We start from the raw sequence: 21172 nt of genomic DNA on the forward strand, positions 1-21172 counted from the left end.
TTCTCAAGACGGCATTCCAGCCAATTGTTGTAGCAGTCAGGTGTCAAGACATTCAACACATGGGAATCTTATAACACTCAATTATAAGAGTCAGATTAATACTTTCAAAAGACATGTAATAAAAACATAGAATTGTTGCATCTATGTGAAAAATGAAAAAAGCAAAGACTGAACAATCCTCTTCATCAAACTGTTTTGCATGTTGTCTGTCTAGATCCTGCAATACAGCTAAACAGGAACAAAATCCCCAAATACATGAACGCTCTCCAAAATCTTCACATTTGTAGAGTCACAGTGGCCATAGAATGCAGAAAAGTTCATCATAGGAGAAACCAGCCAAGCAGATGTAAGAGATTACCTTTGAGCCAAGGTTTATCTTTGTAAGATACGCAATGTAAATTGTGTGATTTATTTCACAAAAATGCAAACCACAACAATTAGCTGCTCGCGATACCCAGATTCAGACATCATTACACTGAGCTTGACCTCACTCGTGGAAACAATTTCTTATCTTGCAAACCTTTTTGGAAGTGTACTACGCAAAAGAGACAACATCTCTTCTCCAGAACGCACATGAACGCACGTGCACACACACAATTGCAACTCAATATGTAAATATTTATGTTCTGCCAATAACTAGGCATGTTTACAAGCATGAGCATTTATTACAATTGTGATGATTAGGCCAAGAGTATAAAATTTCATGTAAAATTTTACACTTACATTTTTAGAGCTAGTGAAGTAATATGAGGCAAATATTAGCAAATGGCAGAAAAACAACCACAAGGTGATACACAGCTGCTGCTGGAAATGAGGATTGAAGGAAGAGTTTGCAAAATATGGAAGGAAAATCACAAAATCACCGAATCTGTAGAAGGACCCTCCATTGACATTGATAAGTTACTACAAAGAAAACAAAAAGCTGCTCTTGAGCCAAGAAAAGTTGTAGAGAACCAAGAATGGACAGATGTGTTTAAGTGGCCTAAAACAGACTAATATAAAATAGTGAAATTGTGGTTTAAAAAGCCATGAACAACAATTTTGTGGGTCTACAGTTCTTAACAACAGCCGGTAGCAAATAACTAGCAGTAGTTTCTCAAAACAAGGCTGTAACAACTCAAAGAAAATTATTGTGCTAGTTGAGAAAGAAGAGCGGTACTGCAGATCCGCAGTTGAACTCGCTGTCATGAAATCAAGCTAGACAGTAGAGAGCTTCCTACATTCAACTCCTCACTCTTTCTACATGAATGACGTTAATTTCAATTTTACAACGTATACATCTACTTAGTAATCAAGCAAAATTCCTATTATGGGCTATTAGGCCAAGATAACCCTCCTTGTTTAAAAGTGAAAAAGAACAGATGAAATATAATTGAAAAACCCCCAAAGTTTTGATTTAAAAATAGAGACTTAGATGGCCAGTATTACTTGCATAAATCAGAGATGATGTCCTCACCTGACACACATTACACAAGAAGACATTTCAACTATGACTGAACTAAGTTTCCATAGAATTCAGTACTCACCAAACCTACATCTTTGCACATGCAATATTTTGATAATTTTTTGGAGTATAAATGCCAGAAATTACAGGAGAATATATATTTTATAAGCAGGGTAGTAAAATCATTAGCATAAAATACTATGACTTAAACTAGATGAAAAATAATATCTAGATAAGCTCCTCTTCAATCAGCCCATACCAGGGTGAGAACAATGTTTTTCGATCATCTGCTTCTGTCTCACTTCAGAACAGAAGTTTGAGCCTTTCTCCTCCCATACTTCTACCAGAAAAACAAAAGGTATTTGTGTACCTATAATTCTTCAGTCCTAAGTTGTAAAAGGGCAAAATACTGCGCTTGAAAGATGATCTTCCATGAAAACGCTTTTGATATTGACTTTACCTAGCAAAGTATGTTCAATACAAATAAATTTTTTAACGTTAAACTTCGTTCTTCAGCGCAATTGGAGGAAAACACTGTTGGCCTGACAGGAAGCAGAAGTAGAAGGCTTCAAACAAAAAATATAAAAAAAACCCCTAGGGTGTATTTTATTTTGTCAAGTTTAAGCTCATCAACTATCTTCTTCATGTAAGCTGTATACAAAGAGCCTTTGCCCAACAGGACCTCATGCTGTGCAAATTCAGCCATGCCCATGTAGTGAAAAATCTGTAGAAAAAACTACTGAAAATCATGTTGTTTACTTTGGCACCCAAAAAGCTCACCAAAGTCCACTTTTTTATGAAATATACAACTTATGTTCCGTGGACAATGAAATCACCAAATGGAGCCATTAAATTAGTAGGGCATTAATATATTTGAAGGTCAAAAGGTGGACTTGTAACTGTTCAGCTGTGCTCTTTCAAAGGTTGTAACATGTTGACTGTCATGGCCAAGCCAGTATCACTTGGAATCAATTCACTTTGCTTGGTGAAAATTCAAAAGAAGGGGTTGTAGTATATGACAAGAGGAAGAGAAGAAATCATGGGCAAAAGGGAAGAGTGTTTAGGGACAATATATCAGGATTTGAATTCTACCCATTAAAGACTGACCAGCAGTTCCCAACTATCTAAAACTTCTTGGAGAAGTTCTCTACAATTCACTTTTCTCAGGGAGAACATGAAACCTCATCGAGAGAGTTTCTCTGGCCAACACAAGCTGAACATCTCCTTGCTATAGACACGCCTTCACATATTTTGTCCACCTATCACAATGGGTTGACTGGACTTTAAAAGACAACCAGAGTATGTTAGATACAATTCGGACATCTCTCAGTGACACCTACACGTGGTGGCTGGCAGCGTTGTGCTCTCAGGAAAGAGAATATATATATGGAGGAAAGACAAACTGGTGGCTTTTTCCATTATCTCTTTGCCAAACCAAGGTAGGTTGTAGAGTTTACTCAGACTGCTAAAACCAAAAGCTACTATTTATCTATCTTTTTGTTTTTATCTTTCTTCCCTTTATTTGCCTTACATGCTCAGAACTGGACAACAAACTCCGATATGCTATTACCGGGGGGAAACCTTCTTGAGGCTAAATAATTTCAAAATTGAAGGAAGCAGGTACTGTAACTTCAGACCAAAAAATATAGCCGCATAGCTCAACTTGAAATCTTCACATTTTTATCAGGACAAGTCTTCAAACCTTTGCTAGGGACTTAGGAATAAGCTACAATGAATACTTTCATCAATAAACACCATTTTATACCAGTAAATACCTTAAAGAAATTCTGTTTTCAGTGACTCGATATGAGGTTATTTCCTGTAGAACAGTCTACACAGTAGAGGTAGTCCAATACAGTGCTTGTAAAATAATGTTTTAAAAGTTACCTTCCAAGTTTAGTTTACAATTCAGATATTAATATTATTCACATGTATTCTATGACACGTGCCAGGTATTTGTGAAAATATATACAGATTTCACCCTATATGATTATTTGTCTGGAACGCACATAGGAAGTACTTAAGCATAAAGTTTCTGATATTTGAAACAAAATATTTCTGTAATTCTAGCACAGAATAAAAATGCACAATCTGAAAACTATGTTTCTATGACATATGATAAAGTACCTTTATGAAGTTTTTGCAATGTTTTGCTCACCCAAAAATCAGTCTTAAACAAACTTACTTCAACTGGATGCCAGTTCCTAACAAGACTGAAGTTGAGTTGTCCCATGATACGTGGCACAACAATGAGTTCCTGCACATTAGTGAACACTAACATAACCTGGGACTATTTCCAGAACAGGGATAAAATGGCCAAATTTGGATTGCTGTTTTTCCCACTATACCTTAGCAAATCTGTACTACTGAACAGATTTGACCCTCCTTATTTACTACATTAATGGTATAATCCCAAACCTACTGAGGTGAAAGATAAGCATTCATTTTATTGGAATTCCAGTTGAAAAGTGCTGAGTACCCAAAAGATAAGCTTTTAACAGAAGTGGTCTTACAATACTGCATAGCCCGTGAAAAACTCTACAAAATAAGTTTTTCTCGTCTCTTCAAAAAAAGTAGTTGGAAAAGTATTTTTTTTTGTACTCTGAAGCAGTTAGAGGACAGTACTTAAATAATGAAAATTCACCATTTCCTTACTTTATGATAAGCACTTTATGTATTTGAAAATTAATGAATATACTCAAAAAAATCCATATACGTGTTTGAGACAACACACACAAACGCAGAGGGCCACTGAGCAGAGGGAACAGATTTTGAGCACCGCTAGACAAGGTCAGGTGGGTTACTGGGTAAACTTTTCCTGACCACAAACACGAGAGGCTCGTATCACTGCTGAAACAAATCTTTAAGAGGAAACACAGAGCAAAGGAAAATGGGGATGATGCCAGAGCTTGAATAAATACGTGCAGGAGTATCTGGATAGAGAGAAAGTATTAAAGACAAATCTGAAGCGAGAATTAGGAAGGTCAGGGCTGGGAAGGCTGGAAATAGGGAGGGAAAGAGGATGGGAGGGCCAGGAGAGAGGAGATGGCAGATAGGAAGCCGGAGGGAGCAGCTCAGTGACTGGACAAGCAACGAACCGGCAAGCAATATTCAAACTGAAAGCGTAAAAAGCACTTCACTGGTATCAGCAACTGCGCCGTAAAATACTCAGAAGTGGTAACTGAGTAGTTGGTCTCTCCATCCCCTCTCGATGCTGCTTCTGACTGTTTGTTACAAGGCAGCAGCACAACTCAAACATGTTCCCCCCGCCCATGACCACGCAAGCTGGGATACTCCTGAGGCCTGACACCCTCAGAAACAAAAATCTCCCCCTATTTCTTCCTCCTCCCCACTTTAAAGCCCAGACCACGAAGAAGGGCAGAGGGCTTAGAGATGTTGGAATGCAATATGCCACTTCAAAATGAATTTCTGAAACAATAAACAGATTTTAATAGAAATCAGCCAGCAAAGAAAAAAAATTATATATGAAACATGAAATGCCGTTGCTAGCAGAAGAAACAGGGATCATGAAAAAGCGCTCTCTGATGGTGATTGGAAACTGCATAAAAACTCATTTCACTGTAGAAACTTTGGATTAAGATTTCAGTAGAAAGATGTTCTGGCATATCAAAGAAACACCTGAGGAGGAGATATTGGTATATGCTCCAGAACTCAGAAGCCCTCTTTCTCTAATGAAATGTCTTATATACAGTATTCACATATACATGCATGAATAATTCATTAGAGATGAAATAGGTGGATATTAAGTGTAAATATCTGGGACAGGAATAGACTTTTTTATTTAAAGTAAGGGGCACTAGAAGCAAGGTCCTGATTTTCAAAACTTGGTTTCCATTTCCATACTCTTAGTTATTTGGGGCACAAATATAATTGGAATATGCATGCACCTGAAGATGGAACAGGGGCGTGAAGGTCTAAGTGATAATAACTAATGCAAGCAAATTACTAAGTATACAAAATTACAACACAAAAGAAGTACCAAAAGAACAAAAGAACACCCTTTCCACTAGTCTAATGTAGCCCTACATGTATAAACATTAGGGTTTGTTATTTTGTTAAATTAACATTGGATATTAGAGCCATTTAATTTTTTTCTAAGCTGAGCAAATACCTTTTAGTTTGATCATAGCAACATTCACTATATTGTCTACCCGAAAAGCCAACCTCCAGCTCTTGCAACTGCCATGGAATGGAATGGAACCAGTTTAGTGGATACATGTATTTTAATTTTTATGGTTTCACAATTTTTATGTCTGCTCTGGTGTGCATCTCATTTATGAGACCTGAACAGCACAACAAACTTTGCTGGGTAAAAAACTGGCTGGATGGCCGGGCCCAAAGACTTGTTGGAGTTAAATCCAGTTGGCAGCCAGTCACAAGTGGTGTTCCCCAGTGCTCAGTGTTGGGGCCAGTTCTCTTTAATATCTTTATCAACGATCTGGGGATAGAGTGCACCCTCATTGAGTTTGCAGACGACACCAAGCTGGGTGGGAGTGTTGATCTGCTTGAGGGTAGGAAGGCTCTACAGAGGGATCTGGACAGGCTGGATCGATGGGCCGAGGCCAATGGTATGAGGTTCAGCAAGGCCAAGTACCAGGCCCTGCACGTGGGTCACAACAACCCCATGAATGCTACAGGCTTGGGGAAGAGAGGTTGGAAAGCTGCCCGGTGCAAAATGACCTAGGGGTGTTTGTTGACAGACGGCTGAATATGAGCTGGCAGTGTGCCCAGGTGGGCAAGAAGGCCAACAGCATCCTGGCCTGTATCAGAAATAATGTGGCCTGCAGGACTAGGGAAGTGATTGTCCCCCTGTACTCTGCACTGGTGACGCTCCACCTCAAATACTGTGTTCAGTTTTGGGCCCCTCGCCACAAGAAAGACATTGAGGTGCTGGAGCATGTCCAGAGAAGGGCAACAAAGCTGGTGAGGGGTCTGGAGCACAAGTCTTATGAGGAGCAGCTGAGGGAACTGGGGTTGTTTAGCCTGGAGAAAAGGAGGTTCAGGGGAGACCTTGTTGCTCTCTACAGCTACCTGAAAGGAGGTTTTAGTGCGGTAAGGGTCGGTCTCTTCTCCCAAGTAACAAGTGATAGGACAAAAGGAAACAGCCTCACATTGCACCAGAGGAGATTTAGATTGGATATTAGGAAGAATTTCTTCACAGAAAGGGTTGTCAAGCATTGGAACAGGCTGCCCAGGGAAGTGATTGAGTTGCCATCCCTGGAGGTATTTAAAAGATGTGTAGATGTAGTGCTGAGGGACATGGTTTAGTAGCAACTTGGCAGTGCCAGGTCAACAGGTGGACCTGATGATCTTAAAGGTCTTTTCCAACCATGACGATTCTATGATTCTATGCAATATGGAGTGAGAAGGGCCTTCAGGGCAGGTGCTTGTGTTTCAGGTTGTTCCATCAATAAAGGAGTTGGGAATCCAAATCTGTGGCGTGCTGCTGTGGACAATGTGCTAGTACCTCAAATTCCATTACTCACATCTGGCAAGACACCTACTGGAGTTGTTTTAAAATAGTTCCTTATTCACACTACAGGCATTGAACCTGAAGGCTCCTGCCTTCAGAAGCCCCCTATAAACATTTCTTAACATGCTCTCACCGATCCTTTCACTCAGTTCTGCATCCAGACAAGACGATAACTACTATTATTTCATAAAGAAGTAAACACACCTATTTGTCTAACGAGATTCTCATTTGCTTTCCACCTAGAAGGCTGTGAATACTTTGAAGCAGGTCTGACCATCTGCCTGTCAGCTAGGCTACCACTACATTACATTTTTATTTTTACATATTTATGGCTCAGTCCAGAAAGGGAGGTTTGACTGTAGTTTATTACAACAGGTGGAAGCCCCTGAAATTTGCTTGGATCCCTTTGTACCGAGAATTATTCATGTCACACAAGGGTGGGAAATACACTGCTGTGGCTCTTGCTCAGAGATATTTCTCCTTTAACCGTTTTAGAATCACATATTCCTAGGATTCCCAAACAGTTAGAAGGATTGGAAAAAAACATATTAAGCAGCCTAAAGTCAAGATTCAGAAGGATTTTCTGTAAATGGAACAAGAGAGTTTTTCTTCCTTTGATTTCTTTTCAACACCATGTTTACATATTGCAAAAGGAATACAAAAATAGAAACCAAGACAAAATTTTAAGATTCAGTGCAAAGAGATCTATTGCCCACAAACTACAAACTCTTCTAGTAGCACAGATATTTCAGAGAGATTCAGAGCCACAGCATAATATCCAATAATCATCACTCATAGAGGCAAGCTTAACACTTGCTCTCAAATTACACATACTGAAAGCTACAGAAATATCTGATTCATGAGGGAAAAAAAAAAAATAAAATACCTGCAATGAAGTTCTGCCATGAAAACCTGGACAGCATTCAATAGTTAGATCTCTCTCTTATATTGTCATGAAACAAGGTGAAGTCTATATTACATAAACACCAGGATTTTTTTTCCCTAGAAAGTATCTGGCAGTTGAGAAGAACTTAACGAAAGCAATTCAACTGCAGATTACAATGGTCCCCTACAACAAGGTTTGCTCTTCTTCTCCTTGACAGTGTTTCACACTTGCATGCCAATTTTATCTCTGAAGATGAATGAAGCATTTTGAACTATTCCTCATTCAAAATATTCCTGTCTGAGCAAACACATCTAAGACTCGACAAAGAAGGGGATACCTTACTACGCTACGCTCTGCAGGCAAAATAAGGAAGTTCTAGAATTAAATTTGATGCTGTGGAAATCCGAGCACGAGGAATGGAATTAAAAAAATCTCTCCCTCCAAAACAGGAAGAATCTTGTGATTAATCATGATTAATTCAACAGACTTCTTTCAACTGAAACCAGCAATTTTCATGCATTTTTAAAATCTTTCTCATATTCTGAGGCTATATGGTCAGACTAAATGATCTGAAATTAAGAATACTGAGCTCTAGCGTAGTAAGTAACGAGTGATGTTGGAAATGCCTACTAACCAGGCTGTAAACTCGCCTGTCTGTTCCTTACCGGCAAAGCAGATAATAACATAAAACCAGAAAAATAACAACAAGAAATATTTTTTTAACCAGTATGTTGATTTAAATTTAAAAAAAGCAGATGAGCGCACTTTGCAGTGTTACCAGCCGTTATTGAAACTTCCCCTACGCAGTACAAACAATGGAGACCTTCAAGATTCAGATAGCCCGTGGTTTCCCTGTATGTCCTGAGAGCTTTCCCTTATGTGCATTTGTGCCATACAGCTCAGGCAATTAAAATGCAAATGCTCTGATGAACTTACTGGTCCACCAATCAGCTACTCAAATGCCTGCTTAATTTGCAACATAACCCTTCCAATATTGAGAATAACATTCTTCTTTTTACAGTAGGCCTTGAGTACAATGGAACTGGTTACCACATAGGAAAGTGTTTGCTTAGTCCTTCAGGAAGTTTCTAAATAGATTTAAGCATCCTCAGTATCAACAATGGATAGCCAACAAACTAGGAAAGCCTGACAGTCAGTGTTGGATTGTGTCTTAGAGATGGTGACATAAGTGGCTTCCTGTTCAGACACCACTAAAGCCCGTGAATCAGTGGCACTGCTCAGAGAAGGAAGTCAGACCTTCCAACAGATCTCAGCTTGTATGAACAACTGTACATAAGATGAAAGGGCTTATCAATTTAGAGATGCAAACAGGAAAAAAGCTTCCAATTTATCATGGTAAGTTTCAGCAATGGTAATGTGAAATTGCATTAAATTAGTTATGTGATGTCAGATTAATCCTTAGATGATCACAGGGGCAGGTTAAAATAGTATATGTATTTTTTGCTGATTAAGGTAATAAGAAAGACCCAAATGTGACTTACTCCGGAGGTGAAAATCATCCAGCTTCATTACAATAAGCCACATACATATCCGTAATTGTGAAAAGACACCACATAAATAAAGTAGAATAGATACTTAAGGGTTGTCACCTTCACCTCCTCCTCCTCCTCCTCACAGGATCACAGAATGGCTGAGGTGGGAAGGGACCTCCTGAGATCATCTAGTCCAACACCCTGCTCAAGCAGGGTCACCTACAGCCAGGACCGTGCTCACCTGGATTTTGAATTATGTTCACAGAGAGAGACTCCATAATCACTTTGGGCTACCTATTTCAGTGTTTGACCATTCCCACAGTAAAAATTTTTTTTCGTCTGCTCTGATGGAATTTCACAGGCTTCCATTTGTGCCCATTGCCTCTTGTCCTGCCACTGAGCACTACTGAGAAGAGTCTGGCTCCCTCTTTTTCATTCCATCCCATCAGCTATTTAAACACATCAATAAGCTCCCCCTTGAGCCTTCTCTTCTCCAGACCGAACAGCGTCAGCTTTCTCCAGCCTCTCCTCACATGAAAGCTGCTCCAGTCCCTTAATTCTCTTCATGGCCCTTTACTGGACTCACTCCAGTAAGTCAACGTCTTTCTTGTACCAGGGAGCCCAGGCCTGGAAACAGCACTCAAGATGTGGCCTCACCAGTGCTGTGTAGAGAAGATCTTTACGCAACAAAAGTAACAATCAAGGCAAGACAGGGTCTGAGGAGTCAACTCGATGAATTGAAACTCCAAAATGGAATATTTTATTTTGACACCTCAAGTCAGAATGATACACTAACTCCACAAGTAAGTTCTTTCCACTGCACTCAGTTAATCTAAATTCACTCATAACTAGAATCATCACGATCCATGCCAGGAACTAAATATAATTAATCTGTTTCCGTAAAAATCTTCTGCAAAAATCTACATTACAATGAAGTTAATATTTCCAAAGTCATCATCTCCAAATTATTTAATAATAATATGTCACATAATATCGCTACGCTCCCAGTCTTCACAGAGTTTAGGGAACAAGAACTATATATATATATATATATCTATCTCTGCTCAAGATGAAAAGTAATGATGGACACAAAGATGGGGTGAATTAGTGTGACTCTATGGAATTCAATGCAGTTTCACCTGCTTTTGATACTGAAAGACACCCTTTCCATATAAATATACATTTGCACTCCAACCATATTTCTGGGAGATCACCATGGAGATATGCAATGGCAGTTAACATGATCATCATCTCTATGAAACAAATTCCACATGAAGTAAAAAAGGCTATAAGATACCTCTTCCCCAAAAGGATTAGTCTGAATTTTTATATATTTTTCCTTTGTGAAAGATCCAGGCTCAACTAAAGCAGATCAGGAACGGTTTTTGACGAGTTTAAAATAGTCCTTCTAAAAAAAAAAAAAGTTATGACCATTGATAGAACAGACCTGAAAATCTGCAGGAAAGCAAACTTAATTGCTATCATACGTCCATCTGTACTAACGTGTCATCCTCTGAAATACAAGACTTAATTCTCCGTGTCCCCTCCAAAATCTACACTGTATGTTCCATACATCCATTTCATGACTGTGTACAGCACTAAGCCCGGAATAATTAAAATGCAGGCGCTTCAGTAATACCATTCATTTAACATAGCCATATTTAATTCTACAAGGGTTCAACTTAATTTACCTCTTAAATAAGGCTTGAATTCCAAAAAGATATTGGAATATATCAACGAATTGGGACTCCCTGCCAGAAAATTACTTCACTGCTCCAACATACATTTTCTGAAACTTTCTGTAACTTTACACAAGCTTTATTTAAGGGGATTAGACTTTGGAGGCTTAACTATTGCTGGTTTAAAAACAAATCCACTATAAATTGCTAAAACCTAGTAAAAACATTTTGAAAATACCAACTGAAAAGTTGCATTCAATAAAAAAAACAACGCGCTAATTCAATAATTGAGCCTCAGTTTAGCCTTCTCCCTTAATTTTATTCCATCTGTGTATTTTGGGGTATGGTTTGTTTACTTCTTTCATCGCACAGAAACAGCTGCATAATCAGTCACTGAACTGATTGCAAGAAAATTGAGCTGATAACCTTGTTATATATCATCTGTCGTTAATATCTTATAAATGTATTAAAATGGTATTTTTTACATATATGAATAAAAGTAAAAGACAAAAACAACTGGAGGCTGCAGTGTGTGCTAGCAATCATTGCGGGTGGGTAAACTGACAACATGTAACTGCATATTAAGACAAATGTAGAATTTAGACAAAGTATTCCATCTCTTTTCAGATGTATACTTTTAAACCTCAGGAACTGTTTTCAGTAGATGTCATGCCTTTTAACTTGAAAAAAGATAAGCGCAAATAAGCTCCCAATTGTCTCCCCAATATGTAAACCACATCTCGGGCTGCTGTCTCTGTTTCGCCTTTGAAGTTTCCCTGAAATGTCATGTGTTGTGAAGACTGCTGTGCATAAGCAAGACAATTTGCTCACTCTCAGAATTCTTACCGGTTTCCACTGCTATTTGGTATCCAGCCTCTAGTCTCCGAGATGACCTTTCCAGCCTCTCTGTGTTATCGAGCAGATGTGCCCTCTGAAAAAGAAAAGGGGAGAGAGAGAAAAAAAAAAAAATAATCAGGCAGCAGTCTACAATGTTCTCCCCCCCTTTTTAATTGTGCTTTCATATTCCAAAACATAAAAACATCCACGTATAGTTTATGGAAGAGCCTGTTACGAGGACCACTGGAAGGGGCAGGTTCTATGATCAATCATAATTATGTGTACCAATCATTTTTGTTTTGAAACATGGAATACGTGCTTCACTCTTATTACATGAACTCACAAAAGAGAATGCGACTATTATATGGGAAACCTGTCTGAAGAGCGTTTCCAAAATGGATTTCCCTGTGACACACGTATGCCAGCACCCATGATTTCTATTCAACTACAGTTTGATGAAACCATCACTTTAAATGCAAGTGGTAGTTTTTAACATGAACTTAATTTTCAGCAGAGGATATATTTCCTTTATGTGTACTCCTCAAGTGAGGTGATAAAAACAACGAGCTATTCATACAGAATACTGAACAGCATGAATATTCTTCAGACTGTTTGATGTAAAAAGATGTAGAAACAAAACACCGGTTTCTTGATTTACATCTCTTATGCCTAAATATATATATGAATATATAAATAATACACACAGACGCAAGTACGAGATATTTTTCCCAGAAGTCATTTGCCCATTTATGAGATAACAATAAACTCTAGTAAAAATGCGTCTTCCAATACATTTTCACCTGGGGAGTCTGGAACAGTGAAAAAGTGAAACTATTATTTTCATTAGTTTATTCTTCATCCGAAATGTCAATATTTTAACATGTAAGCTCATTTCCTTTGGAAATTTGACTCTAGATTTGCTCTTATCAAGCCATCAAAAAATAGAAGCCCCCTCCCACCCCCCAGTAAGGTAATCACACACCCCCCTTTCCAAGGACCCCTATACCCAAAAACAACATCTTGGATATTTGTTAAAAAATATTTCCGACAACTTTGCCTTGTTGACAGATGTCATTTAAAAATTGAAGAAATGCTTTCTAATAATAATAAAAAAAGGAGGTGCCATACATATTATCTGAGTGGCTGTCTACCGAAACGATCTACCTTGCTCTAATGAGCCCCTATGGATCTTGGGAGATGCAAGCTGTATTGACATGCACACTTAAGCTAATACACCTAGACCAGTGCCTCCAAGCTCTAGCAGCCAGGGATGCTGACAGAATATCTCGCTTCTATCTTCAAAGAAAGGAAGTGATTAGTATGTTATCATTACCATTCAAAACGTGATTTCCCTATTCCCTCCCGGCATAGGTGACACATCTCTGAGATGCGGCCAGACGATCGAGGCAGCTAAAGCCACATCAAAGCTTGCCTTGAATTTTTTCTTTTTTTTTTTTTCCCTCTCTTTTTTTTTTTTTTTTTTGGAAATCATTAAAACAATGCATTTAGATCAGCACAGATAGGACCCAATGTGAAGGTCAGGAAAGCTGCAATAACAGTCTATAATAATTAATAGAGTTGTCTAATACACAGTGGATAGGTTAAGAGTAAATTGCAAAAAAGCCTTTTGCATTCATGGGGGGCAGGCCACCAAGAAAAAAAAAAATCAGCACAAGCACTTAATAAAATTTAAAAGCATAAGTTACAATGCTGTAATTGAAATCACGACAGCAACTACAGTGGTGCATGTTCTTAGGACTTATGGTCAATCTAGATAATTAGTGTTAATTTTGCTTAATTTTTTTTTTAAAGCCACCTTTTCATAACATCTGCTGGTTCCTCTCGATTGCCCATTAGAAGAAAAAAAAAAAAGTAAGTCTGCAGTGCCTTTCTCCAAATACTGCCCTCCCTAAATGATATTAAAGAACAACTAGTGTTAAATGTTTTAAACTTTGTAAAAAACATCAGAAACCTAACACTATTACATAGATGTCTCTCAAGAAAGAAAAGTAGAAGAGAAAAGGAGAGGAATATAGAGAAGGAGTTGAGAAGGTAAGAACCCTAAAAGTTAGAGAGAAGATACTTTAAAAAAAAACCCACAACAACATAGGCTGGGAGGGAGCACAAGGAGTAGAACATTATAATTACAGAAGAGACGCGTACCGCTGTAGTGGCATACTGGAAATGAAAAGGCTATCCTGCTATGTTAAGGGAGAGGGGGCAAATAATCAGATTTCACATTACAATGTGGAAGAGCTACCCAACGGAAAGAATTAGCATTTAAGTCTATACTTTTATAGACTCTGTAAGCTGCATTTAATCTGAAAAGTAAATTATAAGCCTACAGTTTCAGTTCAGTCTTGCTGCAAGCAATTAGAACACTGAAGCGCTGTGAACTCGGGGCGGACGTTAACTCAGAGCTGTTTCTTACCCGATTTCAGAACCTTCCCGCCCAAGCCACTATATAATGAAACCTAATTTTTATTACAAAGGGTGGTGTTATTTACACTGGTTTCGGAGGCACCCCGTCCTTTGGTCCCGAAATCAACGTCCCGCGGCAGCAGCTGATGCTTTCAACTGCTTCCCACCCCTCCCCAAACTCCTTCTCCCGCAGCAGCCCCTGCTCTCTGCGAGGTGGGCAGCGAGGTGATTCAGCGCGTCTCGCAGCTTCTATCTGGAGTTATATAAGGAAGTTTTGCAAAAGTGGCAGGCTATCACTAGAGATTTAGTCATTCCATGTGGGCTGGATTCAAACTGAGATCTCAGGAGCTCAAAAGACAGAGCGACACAGCCTCGGTGGAAGCCTGTGTACGGTTAGTGTGCTAGAATTGAGCCCCGTAATGAGAGGAAGCGCAGGTTTTATTAACAAACAGTCTGGCAAACCACAATTTCTTTTAAGATCAGTTCATACCTCCTTAGGAGAACTATAATTGGGGATGCCTTGATGTTTCACTATGTGACGAGTCGAGAATTATGCCTGAGTCACTGTGCTAGCCTTCATTTAAACTTTAATGTGCATTTTGCATTGGGCATAAAAACACCGTTGCAATTACAACCTAGCCAACACATAGTGGGTACCTAAGTGCAGAGAACAGAATGCTAACAATTGCGTTTGAAATTATTTCTCTCTCTACCTGCACAATTTTGATCTAGACGAAATAATAAATCCCCTTATTCAGTTCTATTGGCTGCTCCTCTCACAACACGCAGAGAGAAGAAAAAGCAACTTATGAGGCCAGCAGGGAAAAGCAAAAAAGAAAATTACCAGAAGCAACGTCAAAAATTTCTAGGTGGCTAACAAGGAAGATTTATAAACTCCAAAAGGTATGACGGAGCTCAGTATAGCTCCCAAGTTGCAGCCCTTTGCAACAACATCCTGAATTTTCTTATTTGCCTTCATAGCTATTTCAAACAGAAGAGCAGTTAAGCAGCAGCTTTGTTCTTTGTATCTGATTACATTTCCAGAGTAAATTTACAAATTGGGAACCTTCGTGTTTATAAAACAATAATCTACGTTTGCAAGCAAAAAATGATCCTACTATATTCTCTTACAAAAGTACAGGCGCCGATGTGCAGGTGGTGTTAAAGGGATGAGCAAACGAACCTCCTTCTTCTGAAAAGTCGCAGAAATCAGGCTACACAAAGCCATGCAACAATATTGTCATCTGTTTAAATCCTGGGACTATTGGGGAGGGGAGCTCAGCAGTGGTGGGAGGGCTTTCATGTGGTTATATGTTTATTTTGTTTAATTTTTTTTTGTTAACTGTTTTACTCTGTAGCTTTAACATATTAATATCAGCTCCACACGAAGAGGGAAAAATAAAGCATTCAGGGAACTAGTGAAAGAATCTTTATATCACAAATATCTTCCTGGTTTTTAAGAATTCTCTGTAATTGTCCTTAATCTGGTTACTTTAGAATTCTTTGTCATCACCGTTTCTAAAACTTACAAATCCTTTCCTGCAGAGCTCAGTATTCATTACTGATATGTCTGGGCACACACGTTTCAAAAAGAAGATACCAGACAAATATGTGATGTTAAAATACTCCTGCTTCTAAACATATTTATTCAAATACTTCACTGGTTCAAATTCTCCATACGAAACCCTTCAGAAATCTGACCTATAAGTAATCTGGACTTTGCCGAGACCTTCTTTTTGGCAGCTATTGGGAAATAATAAAAAAAGAGCAGTTCAGATACCTGCTTTGCTACAGCAGTAAGCAACAGAGGAGATTAAGTTCAGAAAATATACTGAAACATTTGAGGAACTGGCCATTAAAACAGGCTTCTCTCTCTAAATATTTATGAGTCATTTTACAGCTGGAAGAAAGGTGTTCTGGAATACTGATCTCTAGTGTTACACCTACAGATCTACAGCACTCACAAATAAATAATAAATATTGATATGCGTGTGTAGGTCTACCTGTACTGTTTTTACAGTGGGTATACAATATCCAATATAATACCTAAGCTACTTGAATACCTCACACCAAACTCAAAACGGTGTGAAATACTGTGGAATTTTTAGAGTGTTTCAGCCCAGGTTTTTACCAAAGCAATGCTTTCACTTTCAATACCAGTGTATAAATGTATTTACCCTATCAAAGATTTTGTGATGCAAACATGATTATTACTGTACCTGATTTGATCATGGTATTCTAGCAGAGATCAAATAATAGGGTTTTTTTTTCCCCTTCTTTTTCTAGTGCCTTTAAAAAAATTTCCACTATCAAAGAATGTTAATTTCTAAGGTTTGATCTAGAGATTCCTATGTAAGTATACAATTATTAGGGAAAAAGAGGCACAACAGTGAATATTTTAAAGCAATGTAATCAATATTTTTGCTTTGTGCAGATTTCCCTGCAACAATGAACAAAAAGATCTACTTCAGATTTAGAAACTCAGCTTTAAAGGGAAAGCTAGACAACAAAAAGCAAGAAAGTACTCACCTCTTCACGTAATTTTATCAACTGCAACATGAACGCACAAAAAAGATAAAAAGGAAAGAAATGGCAGGAAAGAAAGATCAGTTGTGTGACAGGATACAGAATTAACATTGACAATTTATCTGTTTACATGTTTAGCATTTAAAAATCACAGACAAACACATTAAAAGAACCTAAACATAGACTACATGCAGAGTTTTTTGAACGAATAAAGATCACTTTCTCACACTGTCACATTAAACAAAGAGAATAGTGTGAAATTCTCTTTTAAACCACATCTAAGACACCATCATGAAATAAAGGGGAATGACTTCATAGAAGTCTATATTATAAAGAAAAAAACAAGTTTACTATTCCTCTCTTCGAAGACTGTACAGCTGAAGTGGTTTTGTATATACAAGTTTTCAGAATGTTTTCTGTATATTTTAGTTGTGACAACTGATTTCTCATTTTACTAGCAGATCTAACTTATTAATAGATGACTGCACCTTTATAGCATGTAACCGGTATTTCAATTTTTATATACCTGAGTTCTAATGTGACCATGTTATCTAATTTTATTATTGAACCTCATAGAGTCTGTTTTTTTCCAGTTAAAAAATATATAAGAAGCAGCTTAGTTAAATGGCCCAGAATTATGATTTATTGCATAGCATATTTAAAAATAGACAAAGGAATAGGGAACAACATGAAACACATTTCCCTCAGAAAAGACCCAGTCCAGGTCTTTAATCCCAGACCACTACACAGTGAATGTATATACACACACATAGTGTGTGTGTGTATACTTATATAGTATATACACTTATATTAATCAATTTATGCTTGTAAATCAACACAATCTAACATTATTAATAATATTGCTCTCGCAGGTTTACTGTAAAACTAAATAAAACCCCAGTCTGATTATCAAGCTATGTTGTAATAAGCTCTCCCCTTAGAGAGAGAGAAATTATTTGTACTGGAACAAAACGTATAATTACTCACAACAAATGTCTGTATAAGGGTGGCTCTTTATGAAAAAATTACAGTTCTCTCACCGATTCCAGTTGAATGCGAAATTACAACAGCTACATCATTATCTCAGTTTATGCTGCTATTTCACCTACAGTTTTATAACACTAATTTTCAACACGTGTGTAAGCTGAGAATGTTTACTACTAATAAAGTCCCGCCAGCATGAAGGAAACAAAAGAACCTCCATTCTTCTCTATTGTTTCATATGGCTCATCTAAAACCGAACCTACGCCTCACCCCGTTCCCAAAACGGACAACGAGGCTCTAACGAGATGTAATTAGGAGGGCTACTACTACGGGGACTTAAACCGAAACGGCTCTTCAGTGCGTCGCTAAAGGAACTTTGCTAGAATTTGCTATAAAGAAAACTGCATTGTCCGCCAAACCGGCGCTTAAATTCAAGTGGTTGGCCTATCATAAATTGGTCTCTTTCTCCAGATCTTCCCCCCCTTTTTTCCCCAAAAAGGCAAACATTACGGCTCTTTAGAAAGAGACGATCTGGGAGTTGATCACATAGCTATCTTTTCTTTCTGAGGCCACCATTCTTCAGTTGACTATGATACTTAAAGGGCCAAAGTTTAAAACTACTCTCCCGCGATAGAGCCCGTTTGGGCATGCCACCCTGCTATAATCAGTGAGAGATTTAAAATGCTGCACATTTGTTTTTTCAATAGGTCCCAAACAAAAATGTTCTATCTGGTTTGTGCTGCATGGCTGAATTTAAGCTCTGCATGGGATTTGCAGCTAAGCTAAGTAATGGGAGAGGGTCTGGGGTTTTTTTAACATTGGCTGAAAGATATTCATTCAAATTAACAAAAGATGTATTTTTCCCCCATTTAACAATGCTCTTGATGAAAATGTGTTACCTTTACTTTCCTGTTTCGAAACATTATTTTTATTATGCTTCCCGCTCAACTGTAAACAGCACTAAGCTGTGTGCAGCCACCATCTTCGGTTATGATAATCAGCATATTTTTGAAACAAAGATTTTTTTTTTTTTTTTTTTTGCAATGCAGAATTCGATACAAGAGGTAATCTGTTCCTTTGTAGGCTAAAAAAAAATAATCAGGTTTACGCTGGTTTGAACCAGTGGAATCTCTTGTGGCTAAGCCTTCTGCTGTGACTAAAATCAAAACTGCGCCGCAGAGAGCGAGATGGGGTGTGTGTGTGTGCGTGCGTGTGTGTGTGTCTGTGAGGCACGTCACGTGACATAGAAAACTACCGAATTTTTTTTAAAAAAGCTGATAACGCTACCGCCGTCTCTGTCCGCATATAGATAACGAATAAATGCTGAACTCTATTAAACGCCCTTTACACATTATCGTGGGTCGAACACACAATTTTCTGAACTTATGATGACAGTCTATTTATTTTGCTATAAACCCTCGGCATGTAACGAACAGATTTGTGTCTGGTAATGATCTGCTCTGCCAGGGCTATATGAAATGATACCGACCTTCTTTAGATCTTGGGGAATTAAATTGACCAACTTCACCCCCTGGTCTGTAGCTGAAGTTTGACACACTTTATGCACAGCAAGCCCAAATCTAATATTATCAGAACTTTGTAGTCAGAAATTAAGTAGCCACGAAATATTTGTTCACCACAAATCACATATGCAGTGTATGTGTATACGGACATGCAATTTAACCTAATGCAAATTTATTTAAAGTTATTAATGAACATAGTTGCAAAAGAGAAGGGAACACTATTATGTTTCAAGAAAGTTGGCAATACTGTACCTGACTCTATTTTGGTCAAGAACCATTGCTGATTTAACTCAACATTTACTTTTTAAAAAACATAAGAATCGCCACATGAAACAGTTCTATGATTGTTCAAGTGAAGCCACAACTTTAAGTAGTGTATCATTGCACTGAAAAACTCAAAACTTTCAAGGGATTTGATAAACGGTGGTGGGCAGAATGACAAATAAGACTTGAAAGCAACAAAGCCCACTCCTGGAAAATAAATAACAACCCAATGTACACAGTAGGGTTTTGGGTTTGCGGTTGTGAGGTGGGTTTTTTTCCACGTGAGAAGGGATGTTTCCTGATTCTCAACCTCTATGTGCCTCATCTGACTACATTCACCTGATTCAAATTAAGAAAAAAATTACCGTATACTAAGCAATGACTTTACTAAACTTGAAGTGCTTAAAGAGCACTACATCACTACCTATCTCATTAAACAAAGATGCATTTATTTCAAAAGAAACTTCGAAGAGCAGACTTGTATAATTCTTACAACTTCTTACAAGTTGTTCCCATATGCTTTATCTGGTAAAATTAGTTAAATCTTGGTATAATCTTTATAAGGCCACTGTATTCTAAGGTGCCATCTGCACATGACGACTGCTACTTAAGGAAGACAGTTTGGAAAAACGAAGACAAAAGATAACTCATCGTTTGCTAATTCTTCAATCTGTTCTTTGTACTTCAGTCTTTCTTCTTGGGAGAACAACTGGAAACTCATACCTATGACCCTGTTCACTATAGATTATAACTTGGCTGTGGTTTGCTGTAATTGTACCTTTGAAACTCAACTGAAAAAAAAAGAAGTTGAATAAAGAAAAAATCCAAATTGTTTATTTTTGCAGTAGTGCCCCATTTACTTCTAGATACTTATTATAGTCATACTAGCCAGTACACATTAAGTTTCTTTTGTCTTCTCACTCCACGAGAAACATTACACAAACATCTATCATGACGACAAAGACCATACCTAAAACGTGCAGTGCATAGCTCTTGTTTCTCTTGGGTAACACCCCAGTCTAACCAGATATTCAGCATTTCTATTGCCAGATTTTACCAACATTTGTGGATCGGTACAGGAGCAGTTCTGAGCTGGCAACTTTTTTCAACAGCTCCTCTGTCAGAAGAGGAATCTCTCCTCTCCTCTCCTCTCCCCTTTCACCATTTGGTGATTGAATTGGGGAAAACAAACTCACCGTTTTTCAGTTTAACTAATTTAACCTAACCCAAATTTACTGAGAAGTAAAAGTCCTACAATATTAGGGTGAGGGTCAGTCCATCTACCTATATTTATTTCCATCAGACAAACTGAAAGCAGGAATTTGAAACACCTTCCAATATTTTATATGGCTGTAAGTTATCTCTGAGCATCCTTTCATCATCTAGTCCAAGTTTTCTTTTGATATAATAATGTATAGAGTGAACGCGTATCAGACCTGGGGTTACTGAGTTAAATACGTCGACATAACGTGTTCACTATATGGTAAGTACCCAAACCTTACACTTCATTTGGATAGCTGTACATTCTGATAAGCTCAACATCTGACTGAAGCTTTTGCACTACCTGCTTGTACCCGTAACTACATGCCTATAAGATAAATACAAATATAAATAATGATAT

General features: G+C 38.0%; 1 protein-coding gene across 6 annotated transcripts in view; it reads right to left on the reverse strand.

The window, feature by feature from the left end:
- Positions 1-21172, reverse strand: part of VTI1A (vesicle transport through interaction with t-SNAREs 1A) — a 293522-nt gene that overhangs the window by 212254 nt on the left and 60096 nt on the right. For 3 of the 6 annotated variants that reach the window (XM_082486272.1, XM_082486274.1, XM_082486276.1), the window contains exons 5-6: positions 16784-16804; positions 11843-11927 (exon numbers count right to left, since the gene is read on the reverse strand). In XM_082486272.1, the coding sequence (XP_082342398.1) occupies positions 11843-11927; positions 16784-16804 (106 nt within the window). The remainder of the gene's footprint in view (positions 1-11842; positions 11928-16783; positions 16805-21172) is intronic. The other 3 variants (XM_082486273.1, XM_082486275.1, XM_082486277.1) reach the window with 1 other exon arrangement.

The sequence above is a fragment of the Vanellus vanellus genome (assembly GCF_965231255.1).
Source record: "Vanellus vanellus genome assembly, chromosome: 7".
Taxonomy (NCBI): Eukaryota; Metazoa; Chordata; class Aves; order Charadriiformes; family Charadriidae; genus Vanellus; species Vanellus vanellus.